This window comes from Nansenia antarctica (assembly GCF_963989245.1).
Source record: "Nansenia antarctica genome assembly, chromosome: 4".
Classification (NCBI taxonomy): domain Eukaryota; kingdom Metazoa; phylum Chordata; class Actinopteri; order Argentiniformes; family Microstomatidae; genus Nansenia; species Nansenia antarctica.
This window is the reverse complement of record NC_137689.1, coordinates 65234456-65249454: the sequence shown is the minus strand read 5'-3', so window position 1 is coordinate 65249454 and position 14999 is coordinate 65234456. Positions and strand designations below refer to the sequence as shown.

The 14999-nt window shown below is 48.2% G+C and overlaps 1 protein-coding gene across 1 annotated transcript in view; it reads left to right on the top strand.

Moving 5' to 3' along the window:
- The window catches only part of ctif (CBP80/20-dependent translation initiation factor), a gene marked incomplete at its 3' end in the record, with an annotated part of 93847 nt that overhangs the window by 49200 nt on the left and 29648 nt on the right, over nucleotides 1–14999 (top strand). Inside the window, exon 8 of the mRNA XM_080529611.1 lies at nucleotides 9236–9309. Within this exon, the coding sequence (XP_080385737.1) occupies nucleotides 9236–9309 (74 nt within the window). The remainder of the gene's footprint in view (nucleotides 1–9235; nucleotides 9310–14999) is intronic.

Sequence of the window (14999 nt, the reverse complement as noted above, 5' to 3'; positions counted from 1 at the left end):
GGAGGGCCAACCTTCATGGGGTAGTTGGATCACACCGAAGCCTCTTATCAGCTGTGAGAACGTTAGCGTTTGCGGTGTCCATTGAGGCGGTCTTCTTTTGCCAGCTGTCGTGTCCCCCCCCCCCTTCCCCAACTATACACAGTCTTGTCATGTATTCAAAGCTATACATCTTTTCAGAAGCCTAAACTATAAACTATACTTTCCTGTCCTTGGAGAATCGCGCCCCCATTTCTCACCCCCCCCCCCCCCCCCCCCCAAGGCTGCAGGAAGAAAGTGACTTAGTATAGCTCTCTTGAAATAATACATGCCGTAATGATATACATTTAGAGTTTTTTTTTTCTTCCCCTCTGTGCTTAATTTATTGCTTTTGGATGGAGGCCCAACAGGGACAAACAAGGCGAGGGACAGGGAACAATGGAGCTTGGGCTTTGTGAATGAACTTCATCTAGCGGGATCATTACACACAGGGGGGTTAGAGGAAGTCACCTCAAACAACTGACTTCCATGGCCTCGGAACCAGCCCCCCCACCTCCCACATTCCAATTCCATCCCCCTGAAGTACTGCATGACATTCCACTCAATCTCCCCCCCCTCCACTCTCTCTCTCTCTCTCTCTCTCTCCATGCTCTTGCCATATAATACATGTTCCCAACTGTGACATGTTCCCAGGGATTTAATGAGAAGCACACACAAGTCCAACGTTTCAATCAGCATTTCTAAAATCATAGCCATTGTGGCACTGGCCCTCCCAGATCTGTACTCTTGCCAAAACGTGGTTAGGAGAGAAAAAAAACAGTGTATAGCCAAGCCTCAGGCCCAAAGCTTTTTCCTGGTCAGGTCATACGGTCAGGGGAAAACTCGTGGCCCCGGCCCAAGCCATAACAAGTTGATTAGCCTTTCTTTCTTTTGTGGCACCAGAAGTTATGATGATTCAGGATTGGCTGTTATGAAAAAGAGGTAGTGTTATGACAAAATGTTGACGGGTTATTATCATGTAGTCATATTGGCTGTATCCCCCCGCCCATGACCCCTCAGCCCCAGGAATGTAGTGCAGTACGTGAGCTTCCTGGTGGAGAATTGTGTGTGTTTGGAAGCGGGGGGTGGGGTCTCTTCACCACCCCGCCGTCACGTCCACAGTCTTCCCTCCGTCTCTGTCTGCCTGGGGGGTCAGAGGTCACACAGGCTGGGGACGTGCCGAGCACACGCCTTCCCTTTGATCAGCTTTGCTGTGGTCTGGCCTGGTCTGGTCTGGCCCTGGTACCTAGCCTAGCATCATGGGAGATGTAGTTCTTCTGTAGCTTTAACACCATAGAACGTGTGAGACCCTCTGTGTGCAGTTTGTGTTTCTGCTGTATTCCCACCAAAGGGCAAATTATGGTTGTTGTTTTTTTGTATTAGAATCTTGACAGATGAATGTGGACTCTACTCGGTCAGTTTTGGTAGTAATATAATATAGATGGGATATAATTGTCATGTTCAAGAGCAGACTACTTGGCAGACGCCTGCCGCCATTTTGTTATTCCTGGGAAAACCACAAACAAACTGCTACATGCCAGAGAGCCCATATCTCACTGAAATGTTATTCTGAAATGTAGTTGTTTGTTTACAGCACTTTAACCCCCCCACTCCCCCCCCTTGATGAAGTTATCATGGAAAAAAGTCACAGATTCTGAGTCATCTCTCTCCCTTTCGTGAACATTTGTGTAAATATTTGCATTTTTCGCCAGCTTTGAAGGCTCCACAAGTGTACTGCCGTTTAGATAGTCATCTGGTAGCCATTTGGAAGCAGAATTACAGCTTAATGATATCCTAGAGGAAAACAACGGTAGCTAAACATGCAACTCTGCCTCTCTTCCTCTCTCCCACCCACTTCTCCTCCTCTCAGTCCTCTTTCTTTAAGTCGTCTCTCTCCCCCCTTTTGTTAGTGGACCGTCTCCCTCAGAAGTTAACCAGCCAACTGCTGGATGATGTTGGTCTACCGGTTGTACGACTTTATTGATGTGAAGTTATTGGCACTAGCCGTGTTCATTGTCCATAGAGGATTGATGTTATTGGTGTCTTATAGGGTTAGCTTGTCAGAAACTATCTCCCATAACTGATTGGACTGTACATTATTTTGATTGGACAGCCAAGGCACAGCGCATTATTTGGACTCTGTGGTCTTTCTCTCTCTCCTCTCTCTCTCTCTCTCTTCCCCCCCTCCTCCTCCTCCTCCCCAGTCCCAAGGGTTGTTTTGCAGGGTTGAGGCTCTGGGCGCTGTGCTTCTCTGTGTCCCAGAGTCTGATTACTGCCTGTGCCACACTACACAGCCTCCCGCCTCCCAACATCTGGCTCCAATTAGCCCCCGCCAATCACAGCGCAGCCCGGCCACAGCAGTAACTTAGTACAAACCGAGAGAGAGAGAGAAAAAATGAAAGCTTTAGAGAGAGAGGGAGGGAAAGTCAGTTATACAAAGAACAACAGCATTAACTTTTACAGTGAGGAGAAAACCTCTCGGTCTGTGTGTTTGAAAATGGGCAAAGTAATGTATTTTTGAGTACGTTTTTATGTACTGAGGGACGTGTGCCTGTGTGTCTGGGTTAAGCCAGGTAAGGTCCCTGGGTTGCTTTGGGGCTGCCTGGCTGCGTGCTGGATCGCCGCTGGGGACTCTGGGTAGGAGTCAGGGAGGGGGCCCCACCCTCTTGCGGTCTGGAGGTTCTGGAACATTTCACTTTTGGATGAAGGGTCTGAACTAGACAGCCCCGGGGCTGGTCTACTGCCTGGCACAGTGAGGCTTTCAGGACCGTCAGTATAGACTCACTATGCTTAGTTTGGTAGTTCTGCACCAGACTATTGAGGTACACCAGACATCAGACTCTGGCAACACAGAGATGTGTGTGTGTGTGTGTGTGTGCGCGTGTGCCTGCGTGTGTGTCTGTGCGCGTGCATGTGTGCGTGCATTGGAGTGTGAGAGAGAGATATTGTGTGTCTGAAAAGTATTCTCCCCTTCACTCCCAAAGGGTATTCGTTTCATGTCTCACTATGGGAACGCCCCCTGCGTGACCTCATCAGAAGCTGAATTACAGATGACGCTCGTGTCAGGAGGGACGGGGACCATCCGCCTATATAAGGCTTAGACACTGCGTCTCTCGTCATTCAAAAACCTTTTCTCGCCTCACTGGAGCTGACGACAACTGTGCAGGTGGCTAAGGCTTAACTGTCCATAGATACGAGCGACCAACTCGTGCCGATGGACGCTTTGCTGCTAAACTGCATAAGTTGATGTTTGCAGGAGTAGAAATACTTCTGGCGAAGGATAGAAATACTCTAACTCAGGGTAGCAATACTCCTTGTTACGATATGAGTAGCAATCCTGCCAATACTCACCTTGCTCGGAATGACACAAGTAGCAATACTCCTTGTTCCGAACGACACAAGTAGCAATACTCCCTGTTCTGCGAGTAGAAATACTCTGAACTGTTACGGGTAGCCATACCCAGTGTGAAAGAAGTAGAAATCACTTTTCCTCTATAAAGCACTGCTAGTGGGTAGATGGTAATATCCCTCCCCTGGCCCCTCTTTTTCCCTTGATAGCTGACAAGCTAACTAGTGAATTAGCAAGGCCTGCTAGCAGCTAGCCTACAACCCCTTAGCCAGCAATTGCTAACGTTGAGGCTAGCGTACCTAACACAACTGGGGCTAGCCAGAAGTCCTGCCCGTGCGGCAAGTCAATGGCTAGCTGCGACACTAAGTGCACAGCGTGTCTGGGATTAACCCCCGCCCAGGCCACTCTACCGATGAGTGTATCCACTGTGCTGCTTCTGTGCGAACCAGCCGAAACGCGGCCCTCACAGTTTAACGTGGACATGTCTCCAGGTTTACCGACACCGAGCTGGGAGAACTTAGTGCCACAAAGCCCTGACATCGGTTTCCCTGTACTGGATGATGAGGGAGTTGACAGCCTTACCGCTGCTCGCTATGTCCCTAAGAGAGACTTGGATAACGATGAGGGAGAGTCGCACGACTCAGACCTTATCTTGTCCACCAATGACGAGGAGGAGTCCTCGTTCTCAATCGGTAGGCGCGGAGCTGAAAATCCCCTCACGCCTGGCGGAGGCAACCATCCCTCCGCCCCGTCTCCCATGGACTGTGACATGCAAGACGTGCAAGCGAGCAGCTAAGAGGCTGAATATCCCGTGGCCCGTTGCCCAAACCGAAACTGTTAAGTCACGCTTGGATGTTAAGTCATGCTTTGCAGACGGCGGATAAGACGAGGAAACAAATTATGCCATTCTTCCTGGAGCTACTCAATGAGTTGCATGGAAAGAATGGCCATTCAGTGAGAAACACCCCGTGATTGGTGGTTCGCAACTGGATTGTGAGGGGATGGACTCCCTCGGCCTCCGCCACATCCCACCACTCGAGCCAGTGGTCGGTGCGCCACCTGCACCCGAAGACCTCCATATCTTCGTCTGCTCCATCCCTACCCTCCAAGTCAGACTGCTTTCAGGCTAGCCTTACCAATAAGTGCTACAAAGTAGGGCTGCAACTAACGATTATTTTGATAATCTATTAATCTGCCGATAATTTTTTCGATTAATCGGATAAAAATGAAAAAAACATATTTCTTTTGCAAATTTTATTTTATGTTTTCTAAATCAGCCAGGCCTATACATATACATGTGCAAAATTAGTATTAATTATTAATTATTAATTAATTAATTAATTAATATTAAAAGTATTAATAAAAAAATAAAAAAGAATATAAATAAAAAAGGCTTTGCTACATCAAATAGGTTTAACAACAGGCCATGGACTATGGCGGTAGATTGTTTCAATAAAGTAGTTGAACTCTAGCTCAATACATGCATTGCAAGTGCAATATAGGCTACAGACAAGACACTAATGTTTTTATATAACAGATATGCTCCAAAACAATGCAATGTGTCCTCTCACTCCATACAATAGGCTAGGCTACAGTCAGTGCCTCACTCTAACTCACGGGTAGCTTGGTAGGCTACCACTAACTTTAGCTTATGGAATGGAATGGAATGGACTTTATTTGTCATTGCTACAGTACAGGTACCAAACAACGAAATTTAGGAGGGGTGGCTCCCCTGGTGTTAGGAAAGGGAAGAAAAAAAAACACATTTTAGAAAAAGCATAAAATCACAAGAAGGTAAGGAGCTGGTTTACATAAATAAAGGCTTATCACCTCTGCTCTACCTCTGACGTTAGCCAGCTAGCTAAATACACTTGTCATGCAATATTGAATTCATGAATGCGAGCAAACACTCACTGGCTATCGCATTACATTACAGTCATTTAGCTGACGCTTCGCCAGAACTCACAAGTGCATCTCCTTACTAATACAAGTGACTATGAGCATACTCCGGTGCTGAAGGCATAGAATGTGAATAGCAAGCTAAAAATACAATAGGTCATTAAGAGGGAGAATCTATTAGATAAACGAGAAGAACTAACTTCTAGGCCTACAGCTGTGCCAGTGAAACGAATGATCCTCACTTCAAAACGCAACGTATGGCATGGGTACAGCCAACGTTAAACTCGTATAACTTACCCTGCTGAGGCTGAGCCGTCTTCATCTATCACTGTCACATGCTTTCTTTTAAGGTGTTCTCGCATCACCGTTGTGCTCCCGTGCCATGCAAGATCGGTTTTGCATAGGTTGCAGCAAACACATTTTTTAGTAGCTTTTAATGTGAAGTGCTCCCATCCCTTGGACGATTTCGGTCGAGTCGTTTTCTCCGCCTCCGCCATGATTTAAATGTAGCCGCCGCGCCGGCTCCGCAAGACAGCGTGGCGTGCGTCAACAGGAAGTAGGTTTGTTATGGAACAAGACCCGACGAATCGATAATGGAATTTGTCGCCAACGAATTTCATTATCGATTTTTATCGATTTCATCGATTCGTTGTTGCAGCCCTACTACAAAGCAGCGACACTGACAGCAAGGACTCTCAATGCCTCCACACTCCTATCAGCCTACCAGGCTGAGCTGGAGGAGGATATCACTGTCAAACCAGACAACACCCTATGGTATCGATAACAGATCACATCCTCCGTCTCCACAAGATGGCCATTCAGGCCATGGGTCTCATGGTTCTACAGGAGAAGGCGCGTTGGCTCGGTCTCACCAACCTGTCGGCCAAGGAGAGGGAAGAAATTCTCGACACTCCTATCGTACCGCAGGGTCTCTTCGGTGCAGCAGTCACCTCAATGCAGAAGAGATGTGAGAAAAAGAGAGAGGAAGAGGCTATGAAGCTGTGCCTTCCGAGAAAAGCACAGCCCACAGCGCCCATGACCCAGCCACAGCTGTCATATGCCGTGACTGGAGACTTCACCGCATCGGCTAAGCGCATAGGTGAAGTCCATGCACTCTCGGTGCACCGAGAGTGTACAAAGTTCTCCCCGGGGAACTCTAGGGTCAGTCTGATGCCTAACCCAGCCTTTATTCCAAAGGTTATTGGCTCTTGCACCCCTATAGAGTTGGCTGCCTTCTATCCCCTGCCTTTCGCCTCGGAAGAGCTCAGGCGGTTGCATACTTTATGTCCTGTCCGTGCGCTGCGTGTTTAAATAGACAGGACTCAGAGTTGCAGGAAATGTGACCAGTTATTTGTATCCTGTGCGAATCCACACATGGATTGTCTCAAAACAACACCTTTCCCATTGGGTAGTGGCGGCTATTGCCTTGGCTTACTCTAGTAAGGGTCTGCAGCCTCCCGCGGGCTTACATGCGCACTCCTGGGCACTTTTTAAAGGGGTGCCTATTCAGGAGGTGTGTGAGGCGGCGTGCTGGGCTTCGCCCCACACGTTCGCTAGATTTTATAGGTTGGATGTTACGGCCCCAACGCTAGCACACTCAGTCCTCAGTTTGGGTTCCTCTTAGGACGTAGTTCCTAGAGTGTGAGGGTCCATTCGGGGACAGTTGTCGTTTTGCAGCCAGGTCTGGCAATACGGGAGTCAGTATATTCCCATAGTGATACACGAAACGAATACTATGAAAGAGAACTTTAGGTTATTTACCTAACCCTGGTTCTCTGAGTAGTATTCGTGAGTGTCTCACTGGACCACCCTCCTTGCTTTAGAAGCGAGGATGCGGTTGCTTGTTTTGAATGACGAGAGACGCAGTGTCTAAGCCTTATATAGGCGGAGGGTCCCAGCCAACTGCGTCATCTGGGCCGGCCAACGGGCGCAGTGTAGTTCAGCTTCTGATGAGGTCACGCAGGGGGCGTACTCACAGTGAGACACTCACGAATACTACTCAGAGAACCGGGGTTATGTAAATAACCTAAAGTTTTGGATATTGAGAGTGAGGGTGGGGGGGTTGGGGAGATGCTGACCCTGCTCCAGCTCTGCAGCGCGGCTGATTTTTCTGTCGACTGAAGTGCAATGAAAGTGTCTGGGCGTGTGTCCTAGAGGGGGGGTTTCCAGGCGTGTGCCCTGTTGGGGGAGGGATGGGGGCGGGGGGGGTTGGGTTTCCAGGGCTTCCTGTGCAGACGCTGCTGATGGGGAGATAACACACCGTAGTCTGGGAGGGGTACTGCCCCCCCCCCCCCACCACCACCACCACACCACCACCTATAGACCACACACACACTCACACTCTCTCTCTCTATGTCTCTCTAAAACGCATGCATAATACACACACCAACGCTTGCGTGCGTGCGCGCACACACACACACACACACACACACACACACACACACACACACACACACACACACACATTGACACAACCTAACGCATACACAGGCATACACACACACACACACTAAATCATGCACATACAGAAACACACACACACACACACACGCAACCATGCACATACATACACACATCGTACCCACAAACATTCGCTAACACTCTCAGCACACACCCCTGCAGCCTACAGAGATCATGCTGGTTGACCTATAAGCTACAGTACATAGGCGAAAGACACACACACACACACACACACACACACACACACACACACATAAAGCGTGCTCACAAACATTCTCTAACACTCTCATCTCACACCCCTGCAGTGTACAGAGATCATGCTGCTTGACCTATAAGCTTACAGTACATACAGTACACACACACACACACACACACACCAACACTCTGTTATGCTCACACACGTCCGCACACCCTTCCCCCAGCCGCCATCCTCCTCCCCCCCTCCTCACCACACGTGTAACTCCCCCTCTGTAACCATGGCAACACCAGACAGTGGTTGTCTCTTCCCAGACGAGTCGGAGTGCTGGTTTGATTGACAGCCGTATGTTTAACGGACCACGACAATCTAGAGCCATCACCTTTGGAATTCAGATGTCTTTGACTTTGGGGTTGGTGGGGGGGGGTGTAAGTGGAGGGGTAGCCCCCCTACCCCCCCATTTACCATCCCCACCAGTCCTTCCTCTCCTTTCCTCTGTTCTCTGTTCATCTCCCACCCTCTTATTTGGAGCTTGTCAGAGAGGGGGTGGGGGGGAAATTGTAGGCTGCCAACATTCCTCTCTGTGTGAAGCTGTAGTAGGCTTCTGAGGAGCGGGCTCTGGATTGGCCGAGCCCAAGGCCTCCACAAGTAGAGTGGTCAGGGGGGAGCGGCGGGGGGGGGGGGGGGGGGGGGGCGGTTGGACATGTCATTTGTGGTCGTTAGCTCACCATCCATCCAGCCCTGTGTCGCCCTCGCTCAATGTCTTGTGCTGTTGGCCTGAGGGGGTGGGGTCTGTCTGAGAGAGGCTTACATTATATTTACATTTTAGGCATTTAGCAGATGCCTTTATCCAAAGCGACTTACAACAAATATATTTGTCTAAGTAAGTGAATCATCTATCCGTCAGTCATAGCAGGAAAAAGTAATCTATGCTCGTCCCAGGGGTCATTGGCAGTCATAATGCTAGAAGAAGGAAGAAATATGTTAGGGGGTTTTTCACTTTTTTTTTTTTTTTTTTTTTTTTTTTTTACAGTAGAGAAAGTGTACAGGGGGGTAGAGGGGAGGAAGAAGGCTGTGTTCAACATGGTAATATGCAGCGCTGCTGTACAGCTATGAGGACCAAGGCTTCACATTTGACAGCTGTCCTCCGACGATGTGTTGTCAGAGGGGCTGTTGTGCTGTTTACCTGATGTGTGTGTATGTGTGTATTTTAGCTCTTCATTGTCCTTCAAACTCACCTCTCTCTCTCCCTCCCTCCCTCCTTCTCCTTCCCTCCCTCCTTCTCATTCTCTCTCCTCCTCTGTCTCTCTCTGCAGTTCCCACCCCTGCCTTATGAAGCTGAGATAGCAAACACCAAAAAGCTGTTCCGCCGCAGAAGGAATGACCGACGGTGAGTGTACACACACACACAGACACACACAGACACACACACACACAGACAGACACACACACACACACACACACCCACCCATCCTGAAAGTGGGAATGTTGTTCTGATGTTGACGAAAAACACTGAACCCTTAACTCTTCTCTCCAGCCAAGCTAACGTCAAAGCAGGAATGCAGCCAGATCCCAGAGTAGCACACAGCCAGGATAAAGACATCTGACATATAGAAAAATAGATCTTTAATCCTCAGGTCTATTTTCTCCTCCACTCAGATCTGCGTGCAATGACACTGTCACTTCCAAGCACACATGGCCCCCAAATCGTCCCCCCACCCCCCAGCGCGGCATTCGCGCATTTAACGCCCGTTTAATCTGTACAAATCTCTTTTTTAAAACGATGACGTCACTGGAAAAAGTTTCTCCCCCAGTTGCTAAGAAACAAGTCTAAAAGAAAATATTTGGGTCTCCGACTGCGAAGAGAAGAGGGAAAGTTGAGCCAGAGTGAAAAACTAACTTTTTCTCTCTCTCTCTCTCTCCCTCCCTCTCCTATGTGTTCCTTTATTCTTTTAAAAGCTCCAGATAATTGATTCTCAGTCATTGTGTGAGTTAAATGGCCGCGGCCAGAAAGGTTCTTGGCCCTGGCTCCCTGAACACAGGCGCTAGCTTTGGATACACTCACAGCCAGGTAATAGACCTGACCTGAGTGTATAGTTCACATTTACCAGTGGAGGCTGGTGGAGGTAGAAATCAGAGGACTGGGTCCATTGTACTGGACGGAAACGGAATGAGGAATCAAGCGCATTTGATCAAAACATGTTTTAATACCGTTCCTAATTCCATTCCATCCATTACAATGAGCCTGTCCTCTGATTTCTACCTCCACCAACCTCTACTACAACCTCCGTTGTATTATGTTACCCCTGGCTACACGCTGTTGAGTCCACGTCATGTATGATGATGATGATGATATTTACGTAAGGTTATTCATGTAACGTTATTAAATGATGATCATCTTCAGTCTATAGGATACCTCATGGTTGGGGTTAGTTTAGTTGGAGTGCTTGACGAGTTCGCTCCCCATCTTGGTATTTCAGTGGGTTCAAAGTTAAGGATGAAGATAGACATTTTTTCCTCTTTTTCATATCTATTTGTCTCTCCCTTGTTCCAGTCTGCATGGATCACGCTCTCTCTTTCGCCCTCTCTCTCTCTCTCTCTCTCTCTCTCTCTCTCTCTCTCTCTGTCTGTCTGTCTGTCTGTCTGTCTGTCTGTGCGCCCTCTCTCTCTTCCCCTCTTGCTCTAGCTGGTTCTCCCAATCTTCTGGTGTGGACAGGTCTCTGGCTGTGTGTGTAGGGCTGTGTGTGCTCTCTGCTGTGTACACTGGGCTGTGGGCTGTGGGCTGTATGCCGGAGGAGGAAGGAGGGAGGGAGGGAGCTGCTGAGGTCGGAGAGGAGAGGAGAGGAGAGGAGAGGAGAGGAGGGGAGGGGAGGGGAGAGGAGAGGAGGGGAGAGGAGAGGAGGGGAGAGGAGAGGAGAGGAGAGGAGAGGAGAGGAGAGGAGAGGAGAGGAGAGGAGAGGAGAGGAGAGGAGAGGAGAGGAGAGGAGAGGAGAGGAGAGGAGAGGAGAGGAGAGGAGGGGAGGGGAGGGGAGAGGAGAGGAGAGGAGAGGAGAGGAGAGCAGAGCAGTGGAATGATCCCAGCCACAGCAGCAGAGTCAGGAGTGACTGAAGGTTCAGCCAAGGGGTGGGCCCCATCACTCACTCACACACACACACACACACACACACACACACACACACACACACACACACACACACAGACACCTCATATGCCTGGCCCAGTCTTCTCCTCCTACCCCTATGGCTGTCTCTACAGTGCTACAGTCAGTTGAGACGTTTGCAGCGCTCCTAGCCTCTGCCTGTGTGTTCATTTGTGCGCGTGTGTGTGCTTACGTGCGCGAGGTGGTGCGTTTGAAGGTGCCGCCCTGGAATAATCTGAAACATGCGGCGGCCCCTCACCATCAGCCCCTCTCCTATCAGCCCCTCTCCTATCAGCCCCCTCTCCTATCAGCCCCTCACCATCAGCCCCTCTACATCGGCCCCTCGCCCCGGGCTATTAAAGCGGCACTCTGACATTCTATACGTTCGCATACAGCCACGGAGACGTCAATGAACTTTACTGCTCCTCACCCCAAGGGACAGGTAAAGGGAGGCGGTACACACTGTAAAGGAGGTAGAAGAGACCTGGGAGGGAGAAACCCTCCATTAACCTTGCTGGGCAGGGAGGCTCGGAGCTGGCAGGCTGGGTAGAGGGCTGTGGGTGTGTATAAACCAGGCTGGGAGACTTCACTGGGGACGGTATAACCCCTGAAAAGACTGGTGGTGGGTAATGTAGTTTGGGTTGTTGTATAGCCTGTGGGTATGCATGACCCACTCTCTTGGGGTCTGGTCTGGTCATATTGTGTGGACTGTCTGGTCTGGTCTGATCTTGTCTACCTAGTCCAGGCAGGCAGTAGTGGTCTAGTCTAAGCTGCTGTGTGTAGTGGACTGTAGTAGTCTGGTCTGGTCTGCTGTACTGGCTGTAGTGGTCTGGTCTGCTGTGTTGGGGGTAGTGGACTGCAGTGGTCTGGTCTGGTCTGGTCTGGTCTGGTCTGGTCTGGTCTGGTCTGGTCTGGTCTGGTCTGGTCTGCTGTGCTGGTATGGTGGAGGGAGCTCTCTCTCCAGCTCATAAATCTCTGTCTGTCATCTCTCCTCCCTGTGGTAGCTCACTCCCTCCTCAGCTGGACTGAACCTACATCTCTACTGCTGCTCGCTACTGTTCTCCATCTCTCTTTCTCTCTCTGTCTCCCCCACTGTGCCCCTTCTCCTCTCTTTGACCCTCTGACTCTATTTTGCTGTTCTCTCTCTCTCTCTCTCTCTGAGATGTGTACTCAGCGTTCTGCACAGTCTTGACAGAAAGTGTGTGTGTGTGTGTGTGTGTTGCGCGCACGGGTTGCTGCACAGTCTTGACAGAAAGTGTGTGTGTGTGTGTGTGTTGCGTGTGTGTGTGTGTGTGTTGCGCGCACCGCGCGTGCGGGTTGCTGCGTTGCTGGCAGGGAGGACACTGCGGTCTTGTTTGTCAGAGTTTTCTGGCGAGAGGACAAGTCTTTCCCCTGGCAGGAACACCTTGCTGCAGAATCACATGAGACAATATTACAGCTAGGGTTTCACTCCACACTGAGGGACTGGAGCCCTGACGTACACACACACACACACACACACACATACACACACATACATAACCACACACACACAAACAAACGATTCTCACACAACTGCACCGATCCAAAGGCTCCTGGTCTGCTTTGAGGAGAGCTTAGTGATGTGACAGTCAGTCCGGTTGAACACACACGTCTAGTAGAGGAAGGACCCAGGAAGACTCCACGATGGCTGATTCCCATCCTAATAATGATTTAGTTTTGTGGTTTGGCTACTGCAGAATATCGACAGTTTACATATGCAATGGCTTGGATTATAGTTTTAACAACTTTGAGGGAATAGAGACATGTTTGGATGGTTTGTCCTACATATGTACGTTTGATATAATGATCTCTTCCTGTAAGCTGCAGGGTTACTTGAATCATCATTACAAGCAGAGGCGGATCTAGGCATAGGCATAGGCATTCAAGGCACATGCCTAGGGCCTCCTTGTCACTAGGGGGGCCAGACAGAGAGGGGTAAAGAACAACTGCCTAAATAATGTTTAACATATATTTAAAAAAATATATAAAAATCATATATATTTTTATTTTTTTAATACATACACAACATTACATTAGCGCCAATGTGCAAGAAAAATGTATTTCTAGTGGTTCAGTGGAGATCATCACAGTATGTTAGCAGCGGCGATATATAGGCTAACTGTTAGCAGCTTTTCTGTATGCTTTGGGTACAGGGAAGCGCAAAAAAAAAAAATGAAGAGGAAGTAAGAAAACGACAGAGCGGGGCTTTACACAAGTTTCTCTCTGGCCCTTCAAAGCCCACAAGCCAGCCACAATTACCGGCTGCAACTGCAAGACTTTCCGTTGCTGAGGAGGACGGAGGCTCACAGGAATTACCATTGAGTTTTGCCAGTTCATCTCAATGGTGAAAAATGTACTAAACTAATTAATTAATCAGTCATGGACATGTATAAGAACCTCAGAGAGCTAGGCCTGAAGAATGCTTTCCCTAACGTGAACATTTGCCTTTGTATGAATCTGACATTACTGATTGCAAACTGTTTAGGAGAAAGGTTGTTTTCTTTGTTGAAACGTGTGTGGGAAACAAACTGAAGGCCTTTGTCCTGTTGGCAATAGAGAATGGGTTTACCACCTCCCTGGATTTTGATGACATCTTCAAGGACTTCACCTCATCTGGAGAAATCATTTGTAAATTAAATATCTAACTCTGAATAAGTGAAGACACAGTCAAATCAAATGTAAAATGCATATAAATTAAACGTATAATATAGGGCTATACTTTCCACGATAAATAAATGACAACAAATAAATTGCGTATGAATACCAAAATATAAATAGATAAGCTCAAATATATACAGTACCTAACGAAATTAATGAGCATAATAATCATGTGGCAGTTAAAAGTCGTTTTGTTTGTTTACCAAATATCAAAAATGTGTGTGTAGGGCCTAAAAAAATCTGCCAAGCTGTAGTAGACTGACGTTCACAGTGAGGATTCATGTATTTACCTATCAAACATTTAAATCCTCATATGTGTCCACGTCTGAATGTCACACGTGCATGTTCATGAATATTCATCACCACGCCCCCCCCCCTTCCCCCACCTCTTCTGTTACCTCCGAAAAGCTCCATAACGAAAATGAAACGTTTCCAAGTGTGGTGTGTGGTTGCCATCGTAAGTCAAAGGGACACAGAATGTCACGTTTTCTCTAAAGTGAATCTTTTCCATAACAAAGTGAGCTATTCATTAGTCTGGCTAGACCAGACATTCAGCGGATTGTTTACAGTGAGGATTAATGTGTTTACATTTCATACACGCTAAGCCTCATATGTGGCCATTAGCACGTGTGAAGCTCTGCGATCGCATACACATGCGTGATTATGAATATTAATTTCCACTCAGGTTGTGTGTGAAAGCTACATCATGGAAACGATTACACATCACGTATGTCTGTTATCTTAAGTCAAATCGATTTCCGTCAAATTCCCCCCCCCGAGGGATCCAATGAAGTGTAAACTGGAAGCCACTTATGGGAAGGCCTGCATTGGACCCATTCACCACTACTGTTTGTCTGGGACAGTCTAGCGTTTTTTAGATATATGTTTTTAGGGCATTTCTGCTTTAGTGGGATTGGAATTACATGGCTGATGCCTTGGTGTGCTATGCCACCAAGCGCCCCTAATCTGCCATTTTTGTGTAGCCATTGTCTATCAGCACAGCTCTCAAGTGTCCACTTTCACAAAATGTCACGGTTTCATTTGACTCTTTCAGATAAAGACACAATGTATACAGAAGGGGGAGAGAAAAAAAAGGATGATTTTCAGTTTTGGAGACTGCGTTGGTTCTAGTTAGACACCCCCTCATTTACACCGCCCTCGCCCTTGAAAATGAACGCAGGCTCCGAGCTGTTTCTTGACGCATTCGCTCACACACTGACAGAATAAAACACACTGCTGATACCCACTGAGAAGAACCTGC